The sequence below is a fragment of the Halichoeres trimaculatus genome, unplaced genomic scaffold (genome assembly GCF_033239565.1).
Source record: "Halichoeres trimaculatus isolate MK-OKI-2021-1 unplaced genomic scaffold, fHalTri1.1 fHalTri1_scaffold_1, whole genome shotgun sequence".
NCBI lineage: Eukaryota > Metazoa > Chordata > Actinopteri > Labriformes > Labridae > Halichoeres > Halichoeres trimaculatus.
Window position 1 is genome coordinate 28,970,069 of NW_027437179.1, and position 21,501 is coordinate 28,991,569.

Sequence of the window (21,501 nt, forward strand, 5' to 3'; positions counted from 1 at the left end):
AATTTCTGATCTTTTCATCTTATTTTAATCAATTAAATGAAAATATGAGGTGTAAAAATATTGAAAACTCTCTTTCAAGCATTAATATTCCTCTGGTTTAAGTGGCTGAATGTCAAGGAAGTGAAACCATCTGAAAAAGTCAGGATTTAGAGTAACATTTAGACATAATAACATTCAGAACTGCAGGTTTTCGGTGTATGGAGTCTCATAAGGGGAGGCAGGAGTGAATTAAAAGTGGAATGTGAGGCTCTGATTGGTCGACCGGCGTCTGGCTAAACCCACTCTCTTTCATCCATAAAAGAAAGGCCGGGGAGCCTATGGGAGCGCGCGCCTGTCTCCTCCTACGACATGCACGAAAGTTGGCCACTTAAACTACTTCCAACCAGGCAGCAGACATCCTACTGAACCCAAACTACGCCAGGGGAAAAGAATAACAGTGCGTTCCTGCAACTCTGACACACAACTTCGAGTGCAGCTGCGCTATTTTTGCAGATTTTGTTTACAATCGGCTGTTGTTTGGTTTTATTTTGGCGTCGCCGCAGAGAGGAGCATCACTTTTATTTTCCCGGTGGAAGAAGGACTCGTCTGGTTTCCCCGCCTGGGATTGGGATTTGACAGCAGACTCTTTTTTAACCACATTCAAAGGCATTCTGTTTTTTTCTTCTTGGACTTTGTGAGAGTAACAGGTTCGAGCACAATTCGTCGTTCGTGTCAGTAGCTATATGATGGCTACTTTACCCGGAACAGTGCCTCGGATGATGCGCCCTGCGCCAGGCCAGAACTACCCCCGAACCGGCTTCCCTCTGGAAGGTAAGAGCAGTGGCAACATGCGTGTGTGTGTTGTAGAGAAAGAGAGAGAGAGGTGTGTGAACTTGTTTGCTGTGACAAAACTCATCAGATGTGCACTATGTCAGCCCGTGTGAGATTCTCACACACAGTTTACAGGCGACATGCTGGGAAATAAAAAGGTGGGTGAACAAATTGGACCTCCAGTCAGACATGATTAAAGTTAACAGCTTCAATCAGAAGTGAACTATGGCTGCAGGGGGGCAGCTGCTTGTGCCTTTAAATAAATCCACAACCTTTTAAAAATTCTCATGTGTTTCAAACTGGTTTTTTAAAAGATTTTTTGGGCACAACTGGAATTCATTTGCAAATAGATGCATTCCATTACGACCTATCTTATATTTTATTTTCTGTTTCTGATTTTTAAAAGATCATTGTATTTTTAAAAAAAAATACAACAAACAAACAAAAAACAACAAGTAACATACACTTTTTGTTTTCTGATTTAATTTTTCTGAATGTTTCTAAAACTGCAGTTTTCCAATGCGATTGTTTTATAGTAAATTAACCTGAAAATATTGCTCTGTTAGTTACTCAGATTTTATACAGTTTGACAATAATTTAGCAACATAACTCAACAGATGTCACATTAAAATGCAATTTTGGTTTCTTTGAGCAACTATTCTCAGACAAAGTTGGATTATGATACACATTCACACTCATCTAAACACACACACACACACACACACACACACACACACACACACACACACACACACACACACACACAAGCAAACACACACACACACAAGCAAACAAAAGCAATCTAATTAGCTTTTTTTTCTTACTTCCCTGCCCACACTCGACTCGTGTGAACATATGGGCGGAAAAAGATCACTTTGTATTTGCATGCGCTTTTTGGAAACTGTTTTCCCATTACGCGCGGTTCGTGCTCAAGTGCCCTGGACTGAAATGTAGAAAAACCACGTAGCTCGTGAGTTCCTCGAGCTCCGGGATTTGTTCAAGTGTCCTGCTGCTGGAAATGGCCTCAACACACACAGCAAAAGAGACGACTCAAAGGATCACATCAATATTTGTACAGCATGACTAGGAATAATCAAGGTGGGAAGTGTCAGCCTCTTCAGTGTCTCTTGAATGTGAAATTGGACGCTGAAGTGGCCTCGGATGCATCCTGTCAGACAGACAGACGCTGGCTGAATCTGGCACGAGGCTCTCTTGAAAATGTATAATATGATAATGTGAGTAAACTGCGCCCCATTAAAAGTCAGCCAAATTGCAAACAAGCCTCCATCTGACTGCAACACCCTGATGAATTAACTTATTCTTTCTTAGAGTAAAACATTTTAAATCTCGCGTGTTTTTGTTGTTGTTTTTGAAACCTTTGTTTTATTTTCTCTCTTTATTGTGGCGCAGTGTCAACCCCTCTGGGCCAGGGGAGAGTGAACCAGCTTGGCGGCGTGTTCATCAACGGGAGGCCACTGCCAAATCACATCCGACACAAGATAGTGGAGATGGCCCACCACGGCATCCGACCCTGCGTAATCTCGCGACAACTGCGAGTTTCACACGGTTGTGTCTCCAAGATCCTGTGCCGGTACCAGGAGACAGGCTCGATCCGTCCGGGGGCCATCGGAGGCAGCAAACCCAGGGTGAGTGGGGTCCTGGAACGTGGGGCAGTGTCACAGAGGGGCGCGAGGACAGGGTGCCACGGGATGAAGCACACCTGAGTGGACCCATACATGAGTGTAGTTGTTTTACAGAGAGAAGAAATACTGGATGTGGGAAATTTATTATTATTATGATTATTATTATTATTATTATTATTATTATTATTATTATTATTATTATTATTATTATTATATGACATAAACAGCAGACCACCTGTAACAACTATCCGAGTGTCACTTTGTAAGTTGTGCTTTTTGTCTTCAAATTCGAACAATTTTAAGATCTTAATTTTATAATCTTATAAAATTGAAACGGATGCAAATTAATCCAACGATTTTAAATCTAAAAGACGGACGATGAAATTATTGGTTTTTATTTCAGATTGTTTCATTTTAGTTTTTTTCAGAGTTAAATGCAACAACAAAATTATTTTCTCAATTGCATTAAATTTACGAAAATGCATAGACTGAATTCTCTTGCAAAATTCCGGATTAAAATGACGTATAAAAATTATTTCCTCTGTTTGTTGTCCTTTATAAATGGGTTACAACCTCTCTCCAGCTTTTAAATTTCAACTCGTTTAATGCTGTCTTCTTTTCCCGCTCCTCGTTTCTTCCCCCCTGCCTCTCTTGCTCCACTTCCACCCTTCAGCAGGTGGCAACTCCTGACGTGGAGAAGCGGATCGAGGAGTACAAACGAGAAAACCCGGGGATGTTCAGCTGGGAGATCCGGGATAAGCTGCTGAAGGACGGGGTGTGCGACAGAAGCACGGTTCCTTCAGGTGAGGCTTCATCTGGTAAGCTGCACTTTTTTACATTTTTTATGTTTTCACTCTTATAACGATCCAACACTGCAGCATCACTGCTTTGTGAACATCATTTAGGATCCAACATGTTTTAAGACCCTCAGTTACTGATAATCAAATGTATCAGACAACTCACCTGAACCTGAGAAGCTCCCTTTTTTTCTTACACTTTGCAGTGTACTGATTTGAGTTTGATTTTTTTCTCTCTCTCTACGGAGCTCATGTCAAACTTTTCCTGTGCCATTTTCTGTATCCTTCAAAAATATATGTCTGACAGGATTATTCTGGTTCTTTTGTGGGTTTTAGGCCTAATCACCCATTTACCTTTTTGTTACCATTAGTGAGCTCCATCAGCCGCGTGTTGAGGGCCCGATTTGGCAAAAAAGATGACGAGGATGACTGTGATAAGAAGGATGAAGATGGAGAAAAGAAAACAAAGCATAGCATCGATGGCATCCTCGGTGATAAATGTAAGTTAACAACAGAAAGTATCTGGCCCTTTTTTCTACATGTTTGAATTATAACGAATTATATTATTATTATTATTATTATTATTATTATTATTATTATTATTATTATTATTATTATTATTATTATTATTATGCAGAGTAAATTGCAGTCTTGTAAACAGGAAGCGTTTGTTTGAAATAGACTTCCTACTTTACGTCCTCTTGGGAAAATGTCCCACATCCGAGCTTTCAGCTAAACGCAGAGAATTTATTCCTGCTTTTAACTCCGAGCCAGCACTTGTTCATTCACTCAATTATTTATGAGAGCCTTTGGCAGAAGGTATTTAAGTGCAGAAAATTAATTTGTGTAGCGAATTCCTCCTCATTCATTCACTCATTTAACGACCCCTAAACGACAGCTGACAGTTGACCCATTTCACAATCGATGTCACTTCACTGACATTTCACCACTTGTCACTTAAAGTGGAAATCAATGTTCATATTATTATTTGCTCTATTAGTAATGCTGAGAGGAGGGAGAAATATGTGCCTTTGATTCACGTATTGGCTGTCACTGTTTGTCAATAGCATTTACAAGCTTGTAATAACCTTAAAATGTATTGAGATCCCCTCTCGTTTACGGTATGTTTTGTGTGGCTTATTTTACATATTTAAAACAACAACACAGAGGGAGACATAACAAATAAAGGGACATAACAGGCAATTACTCTTTGAATTGATATTTTTCTTTAGTTTAAAATCCTTTAAAAAATAAATTTTACCATTTGAATGCTTTAAACTTCAGATTTTTCGGACATATCTTATGTTCTGTTTAATGCTTCGCTGTTTTCTTACCAAAAAGACTCGGCTTCCAAGCATGAAGGTTGTCCCCCTTTTGATGATCAAACATTAGTGAATGGGTTTAGATACGATTTCACAAAAAGCCTCTGCCCTGAAAAAAGAAAACACTGCCAAAAAATTCTCAAACTTGAAGATGAACTTCACGCGCAACAAACCTCTCCTCCCTCCATTGACGCTTTTCTAAAAGTGAAGAGTCCGAGGTACAAAAGCAAATCCTGGAAAGCAGGGCAGAGAAAAGGGAGAGTATGGGCCCGTCCTTTCTCATTCAAACAGTGGGTAAAAGGGAGAGAGAAAAGTTTGGACAAAGGGCACGGAGAGACATAAAAGGAGATGAATTATTCAGTACGCCCCGCTGTTAGATAGTTTTGTAATTTTCTATAATGGCCCGTTGGAGAAGAATCAGTTGATAGCGTGAAAACGGTCTCTTTTTTCAGTCACACCACGCATTAATGTTCGAAGAAAAATGTCACAATTTTGTTTCAGTTACCCTAAAGTCTGCACTGATGGTCTGTTAACCATGCTGGCTTCAAATGTTTATTTCTTTTTTTCTCTGAGTGTGCCCGTTACGCACAGAGCAGCTGCGTAAAAGTAAGGACGTGCATGCGTAATGTGATAGTTTGAATTGTGTTAACCACATTAACACAAGATTATTAGTGACTCCTCACTTTTAAATCTACAAAATGTTCCTGTGTCTATTTTTTTTTTCATTGATGCTTGTGTTTAAAATCTGGGCTCAATTACGTTGCTATAAAAAGAGACGCACCGTGTGCGTAATGCAGTTTATACCGGCATCCGGATGGCATCTAATAATGTTAATACTTATTAGAGTAAGCGCTGGAAACGACGCTTACTGAATAGGTGGCTGTGTTCGTGCCGGGTGTAATAGCTCGCAGGCATGGTAAGAAATGTATTTATCCCCAATCAGCCCCTCACTCTCCGAGTTTGAAGCGCAGCCCTTATGTGGAGAGGGGTTTTAAAGCAGATTAAATAGAGCCTTTTATTTCTTTTCACTTTCATCTCAGAGCGGAGCTCACAGTGGCTCGCCCTGGGCACAAAATTCATGAGATTTTTTTTTCGTTTACTTATCCAGATTTTAAGACTTTATTTATTTATCTATTTGTTTATTAGGCTCGCGTATTTTATTTTTCTCAGAGGTTACATCACGGATTTATCCCGGCTTTAATCTAGCTTTATTAAACGTGTATATAAACCGCTTACCATAACGAAATATTTTACATTTTATTTCGTGGCATTTATATTATTTCTCGAAAGGACATGGTGGAAGTAACCATAACTTAAAATAGTCCTACTTCCCCATATCTCTCTTTGGGATATCTTTTATTTTAATCTGTGTTAGTTGTAGAGTGTCTGATATTATTATAAAGGGTACAATTTTTATATACAGGGGTTCAATTTTGTGCCAAACTTTAATCACGCGCTACAAATGGGGGAAAGGTTGCGCAACATCTGTACAAACTTGGGCATCCTTTTGTTTCGCGATACGCAGCTCAGAAAGAAAAGGTGAATCAGCTGTCCGGCATCCATCTGCCACACAAATGTAACCAACCCGGCCGTCAGCTGAGGTGCAGACAGGCAACGGACACTCCAGCAAATCGCAGGATTACCTGAGGTCCTCAATCTAATTAAACAGATGCCAGGTGGGATTATTCCCGCGCGTCAGGGAGGGAAAGTGACAGAAAAGCGGAAAGGTGTGAGGGCGCACCAAAGATCCCGGTTAAGAATGGCTAAAAGAGGGCTTCATGTCATTTGTGTTGCAAGGAAGGAATTGTGACTCACACTTCGTTTTTTAATATCTCTGGAGACAAAACGTCTCGGTTTTTCTTTTTCTTTTTTCTGTCCTACTCTTGCTGTAAATGACATGTAAAGGTCTGTAAATTCAAATCGAAAGCCAATCCAGTCACGCAGAAATAAGTTTATTGATAACACAAACCACCCCCAGGTCCAGCTGTGATTTCTTACACAAACAAAGAAAAACTAAAATAATGATAATCTTGTTGCTGACGACAGACCCGTCATATAGTGAGTAGAAAGCTGCCCCCTCCATGCTTTACCTCGTCACAAACTCATATGCGCTCACGCACGCGCTAACACACACACTTCTCTTGCACGCACGCCTAGTCTCTAAGTGTATGGTAATATAATGTAGCTATATTTCGGGTCTAAAGCCGTGCTGAATGAGAAGGACAGGGGAATGAAGCGAGAGACCACTTCAAACAAATCCATCTGGAACAGTGTGTGAGAGAGATTCAGTGAAAGTATGGGGAAGTTATTTAGCTATTAATAACGTTTTTTCCTCAGGCATTGAGAGTGACTCCATCTGCACTTTCTCGCAGCTATTTGGCTGGGTGGAAATTGAGGGAGACCCAAATGTTGGGCAGAGATAACATACCCATCATAGCCCAGACCCTGCGCTGTGCTTCACTGCATTAAACTCGGATTAACCTCCCCTGTCCCCGCAGCCACTCGAGCCACATTTCACTGGAATTTACATCGGTAGGCCTATATTTGTTATAAAAGGGGCTGAAAGACGCAATAATAATAATAATAATAATAATAATAATAATAATAATAATAATAATGATAATAATAATAATAATAATAATAATAATAGAAATTATAACAATTATTATGAAGTTATATTTACAACCAATACACGGAGCAAAATTATCAACTTTCACACAGATTTGGGTAAAATTCAGTTTTTGAGGAATTCGGGATTCAAGTAATTGCAATGCTTTTAAAAAAATGGAATATAACAAGGAGCCAAATTTCTTTTCCTAATTATGTATTAGAGAATAACAATGTAACAGTTTCTAATCCCAGCTTGTATAAAGGACATAGCCGTTTTAATAACAGCCTCTCTGTTTTTTTTTTTGTTTTTTTTTTGACACCCGGAGTTAGCATCCAAGGAAAAATCTAAACCTGTAAAACTTTTGCATTTTTTCAAACAACAAAAAATTACCTTCTATAATTTTTCAAATCTCCTTGCATGTCTCAAGTTAGCCAAATAATGTTAATCTTCAAATCACGTTTTGTTTTTTGAACATTTTGCTTAGCTTGTTTGAACTGGTTGATAGCTAGCTAGCTTGCCTCTTTCCTTACAGTTGACTTTAAGATGGCAAGAAATCTACTATACAACATTCAAGCACCATGAATTAAACTATCGATAAAATTATAAAATATTTCAGTCAAAAGAAAAAAAATAGTAAAACAAAAATAGCTTGTAGCTTGCTTTTAGCGTAATTTGTTTGCCAGGCCCCCAGCGAATTAACAAGTAGATTCCATAATGGGCAATTATCATGGGCTTACAGAAATTACTTTGGGCTGTATTATTCGGACTATTTTTTCTTTGTTTGTCATATTTTTCTTAAGCCAGGTTACAGCTTAGAGCAGGGCTACAAACCAGCCTAGCCTATGAGTGAGCATTTCCACTATAAGGTGACATTTGTCATTTAGCATCCTTTTTCATCCAAAAGTGGCAGTATAATTTGTTGTTAATGACAAATAGCTTTATATTATGACGAGGAGCTCCTTTCACTAGTGTAACAAATTAGCCTATTGGTTCCAGCAAGGTAACATGAGCGAACCGTGCAACATAATAACATGAAACCCATTGCTTATGAGTAATGAGTAATGCATCAATTTTAAGGAGTGAAGTTAAAGCTTGTAGGCCTACCAGAGACGTTTCAGTGTCAGGAGCTTTAAGTGTCGGCAGCATTAGGCTAAATAAAAAATGGAGTAGGCTTAAATTCACTCTGTGCTGGCATTTGACTTTGATCACATCAGAAATATTCATGGAAGCACAAACACTGGCTCTGCCACCATTATCCAGGCTGACAGTGATACCTCTCAAGGCTGTCTATTAATTAAAGTGGCGCTTACCATGTGGGACGACTCCCTATCTGGGCACAAAAATGGTTTTTCCATCTCTTGTGGGGGCTCTTGAAAAGGGGCAATCTTTCCTCTCCAGCTTCTTGTGGGAAATTTCAAAGTGTACAGAGGAAGACATGGGGATTTCTAGCTCATTTATAAAGACGAGTTTATAATCCTTTCCTGCTTAATAACTTAAAAGGATTCAATTTCTCCCCTCATTTATGGGGTTATGATCGCACATTGTTCGACGCAGATAGAAGCATTTCAAGGTTAACATTTCCTGCTCGAAAATATCAGAATATAAGCTGTAAGCCCATAGGTGCCCTTTGTTTAGCCTGCAATTCCCCCAAATGCTGATAGTCCCACTTTAGATGTTGTTACTATTAATGTGATAACAACGAGGACGACCACGTCGATAAGATGCCTCTCTATGCCACCGAGCATTTTCAAATGATATGATATTTAATTATAGCATATAATTTCACCACCGAGAATTAAATTCAGTAGGCTTACGCACACTCTGAGGATTGGATGTCTGGTTGGGGGTCCCAGAACCATACGAGACAAATTAAAGAGGAAGCGTTGCCCTCCAGGTATCCTGTCACACACAACAGTAGGGTGCTTCATTTCTGTCTGTGTTTTATTCCGCCAATTTTCACTCTGAGGCTCCAAGATCCTGCGCTGCTCTGCCTGCAGGCTGTAGGCCAAAATAAATAGAGAATCTTACAATCTCATCTCTCTCTCTATTTTTTTTTTTTTTTTTGGTCATTGCTAAAGTTTGTGTAGCCCCCACCCATAGTCTCTCTCCTTTACTTCTTTATTGCTGTGCATCATACATTCATATCAACAGGTGGGGTTAGCAGTGATGAAATTAGTTGACTTCGTGTGACCTCCACATTTTGATTAACGACAGCTGTTTCGGCTCAATCTGCAAATTTTTAAGGGTATAATTACCACGATGTCTGTTGAAGTAAATAACAGTGAATAAAGTTTTCCAAAATGGGCTATATATTTATAGTTACAATTCACAAAGCCAACGTAGTTTATAGAGGCCGTTTTTTCAGTTTTAATATTTCTATACTTATCCATAAAACATATTTTAACATACGTAAAGGGTCACTGATGGCTTTACATTTTTTTTGTCCCATCAATTTTATATCCATTTTTTTGTGTCACATTTTTATTTCTTCCTATCTATCTATCTATCTATTATTATTATTATTATTATTATTATTATTATTATTATTATTATTATTATTATTATTATTATTATTATTATTATTATTATTATTTGGGGTCAATTTGTCAATTTCCTTAGTGTTTCCTGCTGGCTGACATCGCCTCAAACATTTACATTTCCTCCTCAGCCCTCTAATGTCTCCCCTAAATTGGCGCCGCTTTGTTAGCGCTGATGTTTAATTGGCTGGAAGAAGCTGAATGAGGCTGACAGGAATCAGCTGTCCACAGATTCCCCTGTGAGTCTGACTCGGAAATCATAACCTGACCAGCTTTTCCTCCGCTGCAACCAGCTCGTTGAACTTGTCACATCTAATTAGGGTGTTAAAACGCACCGAGTGCATCATGGGAAACAGTAGGTGGTGGGTCCGGGGCAGCCAATAAGGCCTTTTTGGGTCAGATGGTGGAGGGTGGAGAAGGGGGAGTAGGGGGTGAGTAGCGTGGTTGGATGCTGAAGTTGTTGAATTGGACCGCTGCGGGCTTTTATTTTCTAAAGCGGGCCTTTTTTCCGCTATTACTTCAATTATGTCCATGCAGCGGGCTACACAGGCCGGCCTGCACGGGCCGTATAGCCTTGTTTTAATTAGGTATGAAATTAATTACAGCAGACATCTATTAAAGACTTTTAAGTTTGGCTCATTTTTTTCACAGAGTTTAAAGGTGTAACAGTGGATTAATGGCTTACTGCCAAAATTACTTTTTATTGCATCCCGTCATTTGTGTGCTGCCTGTCTAACAGGTGTCAGCCAATAAATGAGTTTACACATGCAGAATAAGTTCAGTTTTTCAGATTAAAAAAAAAGTTTTTTTTCCTTTTTCCTTTTTTTTCTTTTCCTTGATTTGTCTCAACATTAAATAACCTGCATACTCTTTTTAAGAATACTTCAAACTCCTAAAGTTACCTTTTCTCTCTCTTTTTTAATGGAGGTAACACTTGAATTTAGAACTCCTTTTTGTTGCACAGGCTTTTTTATATATATTTACAATTTTTATTTGTTAACAACTTTTTACTTTTAAGGGTTAGCCCAAACTTTCTGTGCTAAAACACAATAGTCTCTGATTCCCATTTTTTAGAGTCTTCTTGCTCTTTTTATCATCCTTTTTTAAATACCTTTTTCCCTCGTTGTATTGGTACAAAAAAAGCCCTGTGATGTCTGACAGCCTCCTCTCGCCATTGTTGGCCAAACAGCCTCTAGAAAAGGACGAGAGAAAGAAGAGGGAGGAGAAAAGGCCCTTCTGTTATTTTCTGTCTTGAGACTTGCTGCATAGGCTATTCAGGGGAGTTGATGAACTCCTCCAAAAAGTTTATTAAGGGGCTGAAAACAATAAGAACTAAAGCCTCTGGGTGCCCGGGCAGACAGTTTATAAACTAGCTGCTATTGTGCCTCAAAGGCAGATGCATGAATACTTTTGAATGGGGGCCTTCAAACTGACACGATCAGGCTGGACAGCAGCAGTTTTAAAGGGAGAGAGGGTGCTTCTGCAGCAGCTCACATCTCAGCCTCTTTTTTTTTTTTTTTGCATTAATGTAAATCTGCAGAGGAGGGAGGAGGGCTGTCTGTCTGTCAGGGACGTGTTGTCATTACTTGAGGCTTTGGATTTACTTTAAAGAGATATATAAGTAGTGTAAACAAGCGCTCTCTTTGGCTTATCTGTTGAAATTGTAAAGACAGGAGATGCTTTATCTTTCTGTTCTAGAGCAGATGGAGTTTTGGAGAAATTTGGTAAAATTCAAGTCCTAAGAGTCTTTCCTTGAAGCCCCATAAAAGCAGACTTTTAAATAACTTCAAATATGTTTGTTTTTTTCACTGTTAATGCGTAGTTTTTGTTATAGAAATTTCAGTTATGCTGGATATCAAAGTAAAAGTGCTTAAATATCTCTGAACATCTATGCACCCAAAAGAAGAAAAAGGAGGCAAAAAACAGTTGATGTATATATTTTTTTGAATGGGGCACACTGGTTACTCGACTCAAGAAGATACATTATTCCCCTCCTTTTCAGCCAACAATAGACTGTCACTCTTTATCCCTCTTCCCTCCTCTGTCCCTCCCTCTCCAGCTTCTCTCTTTCAGTCCTCTCAGTCTCTGGCTCGGTGCCTCCCAACATCAGAGGGAGTCCAGTGATTTGTGACCCCAGAAACCCCACACTTAATCTCGCTAAAGAGGGGGAGCATCCAGTTTTTGCAGCTTGGCGGGCCTCAAATAGGCCAAGCCGGCTCTGGCAGGTGTCAACATTAGCAAACAATTGGTCCCCAGTCCCACACCCCCCTGCTACCCACCCATCCAGCCCGTACCCCAGCGCGACTCTGAACCTAAACTATGTGAGGCGCTCTGAAAGGAGCCACATAATGGGGGAATGAGGAGAGGGAGGAGAGGAGGGGGAGAGATTACACTCTGAGACAGCTATTAGAGGGGATGAGGCTTTTCTAAACAAACAAACACAAAAAAAGAAGAAGAAGGCGATCAATACTGTGTTAGTTTACCAAGTGGACTCATCACTGTGGCTTTGGAGTATTTATTTTCTGCTCCATTGTTTTTCTGCACTCCTCAAACGTCTCTGGGCCGTATTGGCAATCCAATTTAGTTTGGAGTTGGGGGGTCCCTGAGAGGTCTATTTCTCCTCCCGGGCAGCTCATTCATAGATTTGGTGTTGTAATGGATCCTGATTGGTGAGTATTACCTTGGATGGTGGACACTGACCAGGCTGTCCGGGGGGAAAACAAACACTCAGGGTTGACAGAGCTCTGTTAGCTCTCTGGGATTGCAGCCCCTCTCCCTCATTAGACAGGAGTGTCTTAGCGAGGGGGGCAGAGGAAATGAGAGTCGAAATAGTTGACATGTGGACTGTTGCTGCTCTCCACTAGATATGTGTCCTGACAAGAGGGCCAATGTTTTTTAAAAGGCCATTTATTTACCTCTCACTGCTGATTCCTGGCCGTGCCACTGCCAGAGACAAGTGCTCTCCGTTGGGGGAAGGAGGGGAGTGTTTTAAGAGTCTTAATAAAAAAAAAGAGATAACATAAAGAAATTGTATTTAATTGCTTTGTGGAGTCCTCTTGCCGTGATTTGTCCTGATAAAACAACAACAAAAAAAATCTTGTACCAACTACTCAAACAAACCTCTGGAGCATTTAGAAGAGCTTAGATCAGCTGGGTGCAATAAACAGGTGTATTTAAGTGACCTCTTGCCCTTTTTCAGACAATGTGGCCAGTTGTAAATGAGCACTATTAACAATGTTAACAAGCAATAAAACTATAATGAGCTTTAAGCCGACATCTCTAAACTGAGAAAACAAGCCCAGCCTTTCAAACGTCTCAGAAATACTCCATAAACTTAAAACCAGACTTCACTCTTTTTGTTTTTGCCTTCACTAGGTGACTTCCCAAAGGGGACAGACAGTTTGCAGAGTCATTTCAGCTTTAAACAGTCTCTAATTAACCATGTAATTCAACTTCTCATAGTCATTTTGCCTAATAGGCGCTCCACCAAACAAAATGAATGCTGTTTACAGACTGACAGAGAATGTTGAATAATGTCAATGTGCGAAAGGTCCAAACTGTAATTATTCAGTGTATTTATGCCAGTGTTATCTGTAAGGAGGCAGGTGCATGCTTGCCTTCAAGTATTTAAAGGCTCCTGTAAAGAGATCTAAAGGATAATGTTGCTCAGATCAGTTTACATTTGAAAGTATATGTAAATATTTCCTCTAAAAAAACATATTTAAAATCTGTTGCGCAAGTTTTCCACAGAAGATGCAGGAGGCTTGGGTTGATTAAATATTAAGTTTAAAAACTGCCTCAAATTGGTAAGAAAAATGGTCAAATTCAATTTTCAGTAGTTTGGAGCAAATATCACAAATCTTTACTTATTGAATTTCCTGCTTGTCTGAGCTGATTTTGGCACTTTCAAACTGGACAGTATGATAAAAAGAAGGATCGTTGTCTAGCTGATTAAACCATTGTCATCCTGCCAAAAAACAGCACTGACAAATCAGAAAAATGAGTATACAGTATGTTATTAAGCCCATGTTAAATTGTGCACTACTTGAGCGGGTCAGAGCCACATAATTTACTGAAAGAAATGTAGTTTCCTCCGATTCGCCGTGCCACCTAAGGTTGTCAAACTCTGACAGCTGGCACAGACGGAGACGGCGTGCTGCATTATGACCGTCCTCTAGTTTCCATGGTGCTGCATTAGAAAAGACAAAAAGCATTTCTGGCTAATTTTATTACAATGCAGGAATAGCCCACATAATGTGCGACAGTAATTACGTTTAGCACAGCTCCCCCTCAGTGATGAATGAGGAACATTGACCATGGTCTGCTAGTTTAAAAATCGCCATTAGCCCATGCTACTTAGGGCCAGAACATTTCACATTATATGCTCTTGATCTGCTTCACCACCGAGTTTGTTTTAATTGTGCGTGTTTCTCTTTTTCAAAAACCACAAAGACAATAAACATGTTCCCCAAGTGTTGCAAATCAGAAATGTGTTTTTTTTTTTTCCTCTGCTGAGTTTAAATGTGTAAGCGGTTGTCCAAACAGTGGGGTGGAGCTCCTGTCCTCGCCGACTAAATAACAACTTCAAAATGTTGTCCCCCATTTTCAACTAATGGGCTTATTTCTGCATCGTCAGTCACTCTCTCCTTGGGGAATATGTAGTCTCAGTGTACAAAGCTTTGCTACTGTGCCACATTACAACCCCTCTATGTGGAGGGAAGGCAGGAAATAATGTCAGGCGATGCAATGCTGCAGAGTGAAGCTTTATACAGTCTACATTAAACTGTAACACAATGTGAAGGAACTTTTTGGAAACGCCAAACAAACCAACTTAACTCCCCTTATTCATCTCCCATCATGAAAACATAGCTCCCTGTGAGGAAAACAGTGAAATTCAAACCTACAAATAAGCTACAAAAAAGACCCAACAGTAGCAACAAAGGCATTCCAGTAAAAGTACTGATTCCTCCAAAAACGACCTCCACGTTTAATCTCAGAAACATATTCTCTGGGATTGTTTTTTAAGCTTTTATTCACGTCAATCATGAGATTTCACTAAAGTTTGCATCTTTCTTCACAGCTCTTCCTTCCTTTCTCATGTCCTCAATATCACACAAACTTTTCTGCAATATTTGCTGCCCGGCCTTGTCCAGAAAATTAGGAAACTTCCCCCGGGCGCATAAAACTGTCCGCTGTGCATTCCTATACTGTGCCCGGTAATCTCTCTTTGGCTTTGTTGAGAAAATGATTTGTTCCTCCAGGAGACCTCGGCTCATAGCCCTGAGACGTAACTGTTTGATTTCCTGCGTAGGTTTTTAGAAGCTTTTTGCTGGGGGACTGAGGCTCTGGCTCCAGTGCCATTTGGCAGAGACCCCCATTGGGCTCCTTTTTTTAAAAAACTTTCTTGTGCTCCCTGTTAATTTCATTACTTTCGCTTTGACCTCAATTAGCAAAGACTGCAGCTTAGGCAGCAAAACTCTGCTTGACGGAAGAGGAAACCTGATGCAGAGCTCAGACTGGCTGTCGTGCACATTTTGTGTCCCCTTCAGTGGCTATAGATCCATGTAGCCCTGTAAAATATTTTCTACTTTCAACACAGGAGAATGTGAGATGATCATTTAGAAAGAGATTTCTTAAATGTTCATAAAAGTTGACCCTTTTGTGAAATGTTCCCTAATGTCAGCATAAAAGAGATGGCAAAATCTGTTTCATTCTGAAAACAATTTTAACTGAGGAACCAATACACTCCTTGAGCTAAAAACTAGCTAATATCCTTGTTTTTGTCAGGAGTATATTAAAGAAAAAGTGTCCCACCCTTCCAGCCCTTCACGCTTTCACACTGAGGCGGCACAGAGGCCTGGGGAGTCAATATGTCAGCGTTTATGGATGCCCTGCGGAGCTGCACAGGGCTGTCAGGCCTCTATTCATGCTCTAATGGCCCCCCGAGGAGCTCGTCTCTCTGGGCTGAAAAGGCCGGGAGGCCCAGTGGACGCCCTGTTGTTGAAGGTGAGCGTGCGCTCTCATGGACGCGCCGCGCCTTCATCCGTATGACAAGAGCCATAAAAGAGCATCGCTCTGGCTGCTTCTCCCTCTCTGTCTCCTCCGCTTTATTTCTCCTTCTCACTCCCCCCTCCTCCCCTCCTCTTTCTCACTTTCACCTCAAACAGAGAAAAGGGGGCTAATTGTTTGTTGTGAGAGCCAAAGATTATAGAGCCTCCCATCTTTCTTCCTCCCTTTGCCTTTTTCTCCTTTTTTTGCGGGCCCCTTACTCTTTTTCATAAGAATTTGATTCTGTCCAAGAGACAAGAGAAGAAAAGTTTGGGGATTTTTCTGAGGAATGTCAACATAAAAGAGCCTAAAAACTTTGACATTAGCAACAAGAGATGGAGTACGTGAAGGTAGACACAAGGCGGCCTTCTCTACTCTTATATCAAGTTGTTGTCATATCATAAAAAGTTCAAACCTGTGCTTTTGCTGCACAAGTTTCCTGCAAACTCTCTCCTCTCTCAGTATCTCACCACTTCAGATAGATTTTTGGACACTGCCCTTGGCCCTCAGCAGCCCTCTCTAAACTGGTAATGAATGTGATAGGCGTGAGACAAAGCTGAATCCAATGACATCTGTCCATAAAGGTGAGCCTGGAATGATTTTATTTCAGATAAACGGAGGAGTTTTAATAATGTCCAGTTACACATCTCATCCAGATTCAATTCCAGCTAAATGTCAAATTACAGCCTGGAGAAGGTCACTGACAAGCAGGAGAAATTGATGATGCATTTTGGCATGTTACCAAACCAAGTCTGTTAACTTGATTTGGCCACATATGCAGCCCTTTTTACAGAGTATCTGGTTATATATGAATTAATTCCAACCCTGCAGTGGCTTTGCACACTTTCAGAGTTTTGTTTGTGTTTTTCACTCGCAGGGAGATAACTACAGGAAAAGATTATTCATAGAGAATTTGTCTCTAAACCACTCTGGTTATCGCTGTCGTCTATCTTGTATTCACATAAGGTTCCTATCTGAGATACATCCTTTGGTAAATGCCTTGAATCACATGCCTCCTTTAACTCTGCAAAGCCCTTTGGGATGAACAGGCGAGTGCGTTAAGCGGTGATGCTGCGCCATTCTCACAAAAATGCAAATTGGGAAGTTGTTAGTTATTTGATGTTGCAGCACGATCCCCCCCGCCCCCGAAACATCCCTCCGCTCCAGTGTTGGTGGTTTGAATTGCATGCAGTCCCGGGGACAGGCAGGCCTGTTTATATGCAGGCCTGGAGCCGCAGAGACAGCGCAGAGACAGATGCATGTCAGAGATAGCAGATCCCATCGCAGGCAGATGCCTCTTATCGCAGCCATGTTTGCATAATTAGGCCTTTTGATATTCAGCCCCTCTGACTGACAAAAAGTATAATTGCAGCATCAACTACGACAAAAGGTAGGCACAAAATAAACAAGTCAACATAAATAGGGAGAAAAGATGCGGTGTTATTTTTGTCCTGTGGGAAAAAAAGAGGGAGGAAAAAAGCAGCGTTTTGAACTAAATCTGCTGTCAGTCACAGTCAACTGGTGTGACTCGCCGCTCACAGGCTGGTCCTGTGAATGCCTGCAAAACACTGAGCGTGAGGCCTGATTGTAATTATGCTGGAACTAATATGCTTTTCAAAATGAGCCATTATGAGCTAATGCTGCACTGCCAAAGCCCTGTCTGTTTTTGTCCCTCTGTCTCGGATAGTTTGCAAAGGTATGGCTGATATTGAGGCCATGGGTTATGATGTCACAGACAGGCTGACTACTGAGCTTAATGCTAATGCTGCTCACAGGTGAGGTAGAGATACCTGACACCTGCGGTACTGTGGAGGAGGCTTTTTTTAAAACAGGATTTCCAACATGTTTATGACGAGATTAATTTTTTTTTTTTTTTTTTAAGAGAGTAGTTTATTTTATGTGAATCTTTTAGTAGCATTTGCTAAAAACAACTCATTACTTCTGCACTTTTCCTTCTTTAATTTAAATTTTTTCAGGGTAGATTGATGGTTTTGTACTGTTTTTTTTAACACACCTTTGGGTCTAGGTACAAATATATATTTTTTTAATTTTTCATGATTTTACAGATATTTGCCCTATTTTACCCATTTTTATCTTGGTGTACAGGATATCAGTTTTAAAACAATGCATTTTCAAGAATAAAATTGATTTATTTACATAATTTTCATTCATGATTAACACGCTGTCTTACAGTTAGCGTGTCTTTCTTTCCTTAAAGACTCAAAAGCTTTTATTTTACGCACCACATTTTTCACCGACCTGGCTCATATGAAATTTATCACACTTGTTTGTGATCATAACGGTCACTTTGTTAATTGCTGCTTTTTGGCGGACAGCCGCCTGTTTAAGAAGGTAAAGGTGGAGGACCAGAGGAGAGAAAAAAGAGTTTGAGGAGTGGTGGTGGTGGTGGTGGTGGGTTGATGTTTTGAGGAAGCAGGGTGTTGATGAGGATCCCATCTGCCTGCAGTCTGAGGAGTTTAGTCTGAAAGGTCAGCAGAGGAGCGTGAAGGGAGAGAGCCACCTTTAAACCTCAGTGTGACCTCAAAACTATTAACTCACTGCACTCCTTCAGGAGGACTAACTGTTTTCTCTGAAGGGTCTGCTCTGAGTGGAAGCTTCCTTTAAGCAAAGTCACACCAGGGGGGAGGAAGCAGTGTTGTCCCTACACTACTTTGGGGATTATTTCTAGAGGGTAAATAACAACAAGAAGGTTTACAGATACATACTGTAAATATTATACACGTCTGTATTGGTGTGTTACCATTGAATAGAAGAAGGTTGGACTTTTGATGCACAAATCTTTTCATGATATTCTCAAACTAATACTTATTACATACTTACTCATATCAATGAAGAATAAATTTATTCTGCCCAGTCAAAACCAGACTTTTGGGGAGCTGCTGATGCTAACTTTTTTACCATAGTGCATTGCATAAAGACTATAGATGAGCTTTTTGCTGCTGGAAACAATTGGAGATTAAACAATTCTGAAAACATATGGCACCCTTATGCCACCAAAAAAGGGAGGAAATAAGGAGAGTGAAAGTGTAGAATTGAAAAAAATAGAGCAATATTATAGATAACATAAGCAATATTTGCAATTAAAATTACATTTTCGGGTGTATGGGTTTTGTTTTTATTTTTTCCTTACCTTTTTGATAGGTTAACTGATAAGAGACAGGAAATGTGGGGAATAGAAAGTGGGGAGAGACATGCAGTGAATGGTTGTGGCCAGGATTCAAAGCAGCAACTTCTGCTGTCACTCTCCTTCAAAGTAAGATATTGGCCCATCAGACTCTTAAAATCACAGGTTCCTCTCTTGATATGATGATAGTAAAGTGACTTTACTCTTACTGTTTTGCTGCTTCATTACAGTCACATAATGGTCAGACTGGAGTTTTATATTCCTGTTAGAAGACAGGAGATGACAGGTGGATACAGGGACAGGAGGACTATTTCTGCTCTTTGTCAGACTAGCTGGGTTGGACACAGAGATCCTTCTGCATCAGGGGTGGCCAACCAGTCAGAGACCAAACGCCACAAAAATGACCGTGGTACTACAGAGACCCACATCACACATGGGGTCTTACAAACGCCCTTCCTCTCACACATCAACAAAATGGCATAAAATGAAAATCAATACATTTCCAACTTTCAAAGCAAGATTTATTGTGTTTGTAAGTGTGATCAAATTCATACTAGAGAAGAGAAACTGAAACTTAAGTATCAATCTGTACACCCAAACGTTGATCAACACTGACCCCAACGTTGGCATCAGTATATCAATATTTTAGATTGATCGGCACACCGCTACTCTTAACTATATATATATTTGTATGAATAAATCAAAGAGCCGCACGCAAAACGGCAAAGAGCCATATGCGGCCCCCGAGCCCTAGGTTGGCCACCCCTGCTCTGCATTATATATTTGCCACACAACATCGTGCAGCATTATTTTTATTTAGGAGTTTAGGCTTTATGAAACAAGTTTGAGGTATTATTATGAAAAAATTAATAAGAATAAAAAAAACTCTGATCTTTATCAGTAGAGACAGACCGTGATTCATGTCAGCATCCAGGTCTGAATGGAGATGACCGGAAGTTTTCTTAAAAAGTTGGATAAATCTGGATTGCACTGATGTGGAATAGCTTAAAAGCGTAATTATTCCAGCCTCAACTCCTCTCATGTCTGTCGTTCATCATTATTAAAGCCAGATTTAATGACACAAGGATAAAACTGTGGATAAGCAATGTGACCACTGATGATGGTTGTCTGCTTTTCAACCAAATTTCTAACCATATTGTAAATGAGTGATTGATCTTCTTCAAGAATTTCTAAAAGTACACTTTCAAAGCGTTTTTAAACTTCTTTTAATGCATCAGGATAATAACAACTATTCTGGTTAAAGCTTCTTTCGGGGAGATTTAGTTTATGCTGATTTTCTCTTAAGTGTAACCTCTTTTGTTGTCCCTTATTTTGCTATGTTCATTATTAAAATATCTCATCCTCTTTTATTTTGACAATCAGAAAAGTTAAAAGAAAGCTGCTGTGGAGGCATACGATAAAAGCTTTGTTCACTTTTGCAGGTCTTAAAGACACATCAACATTATTTCCAATATGTTTCATAACCAACTAAGGACTCCTCACAGGAGCTTTAAATGTTCTATTTCAACCAGACCCGGTGTTAATTTCAGTCTTAATCAAGCTCTTACTCAGACAGAGCATTGTGTAAACCTGATTAATTCCTATTTCTACTGGGCCTGTTCTAAATCAATATGAGGGAGAGACCTCAGAGGGCCCCTGGAGGAGAGTACACGGCGGTAATCATGCCCACTGGATGGCACATAATTACATTCTAATTGGACAATAAGTAATGAGACAAGGCATGAGTGGTTTATCAATATCCCCCTGAACCTGTGAATGGAATTACCTCCGTTGTATTATTCCAAGGTCTAATCAGAACGTACCTTTTTTGTGCCGAGCGGACCATTAAGGAATTGACCTCAACAGCCCTACGGGGATTTTGTTTTCATTGGGTCTTATTGTGTCTCAGATTGTCAACACTAGCACTTGTGTGATGAGAGGGAGCAGACGTAAAATTTAAATTTCAAAGTGTTTTTCCCAGATAAAAAACTGAAGAATGGTTGTTTTCAGGCCAGAATCTTCATCACCTGAGGTATTGTTGCACTATTCACGCTTCCGAGACTTCAGCGTCGGGCGCTGCTGCATCAACATGGAGAGCAGTCGTGTGTTTCAATATATTTCCTATCCACCAAATGTTGTCAGCATATAGATGAGTCCCAGTTGGCCCCATGCAGCGTGTGCCATCTCCCATTTTGCTTCACTCATTACAGGAAGGGCTGTTGACCTTGTGCTTGTGGTTCATGTACAAGAGCAGATGTGTTGCCTCTGTGGGGCTTAGCTGAGAGCAGCGGTACATGCTATTGTCTGTCAAGGTTTATCAGTCATTAGCCTGATAGCATGCTAAATGTGACACAGATTGCAGGGCTGGTTTACTCGCAAAATGAAGTCTGTGAAACAAGGAGACGTAAGAGAAAATAAGTGTCTTCCTCAGAGCCCCTTGAGTGCATATGTGTCGACTGTGGCCCCCTCGCCTCCCTGTAGGACACAGGGGTGACTTTGGAAAGTGATCTGGGCCAGTCTCAAGTGTCGTCATGGCAAGTTAGCAAGCAAATGGATCTACGCATCCTCATGAAAACCAACAAAGGGAT

The 21,501-nt window shown here is 40.2% G+C and overlaps 1 protein-coding gene across 4 annotated transcripts in view; it reads left to right on the forward strand.

Annotated features, from left to right (window-relative positions):
* The first annotated feature begins 206 nt into the window (after positions 1-206).
* Positions 207-21,501, forward strand: part of pax7a (paired box 7a) — a 48,845-nt gene continuing 27,550 nt past the window's right edge. The window contains exons 1-4 of one of the 4 annotated variants that reach the window (XM_074670665.1): positions 208-810; positions 2,221-2,456; positions 3,127-3,271; positions 3,622-3,750. In XM_074670665.1, coding sequence (XP_074526766.1) covers positions 723-810; positions 2,221-2,456; positions 3,127-3,271; positions 3,622-3,750 — 598 coding nt within the window. In that variant the 5' untranslated portion in view covers positions 208-722. Of the gene's footprint in view, positions 811-2,220; positions 2,457-3,126; positions 3,272-3,621; positions 3,751-21,501 lie in introns of all 4 variants that reach the window. The other 3 variants (XM_074670672.1, XM_074670680.1, XM_074670689.1) reach the window with 3 other exon arrangements.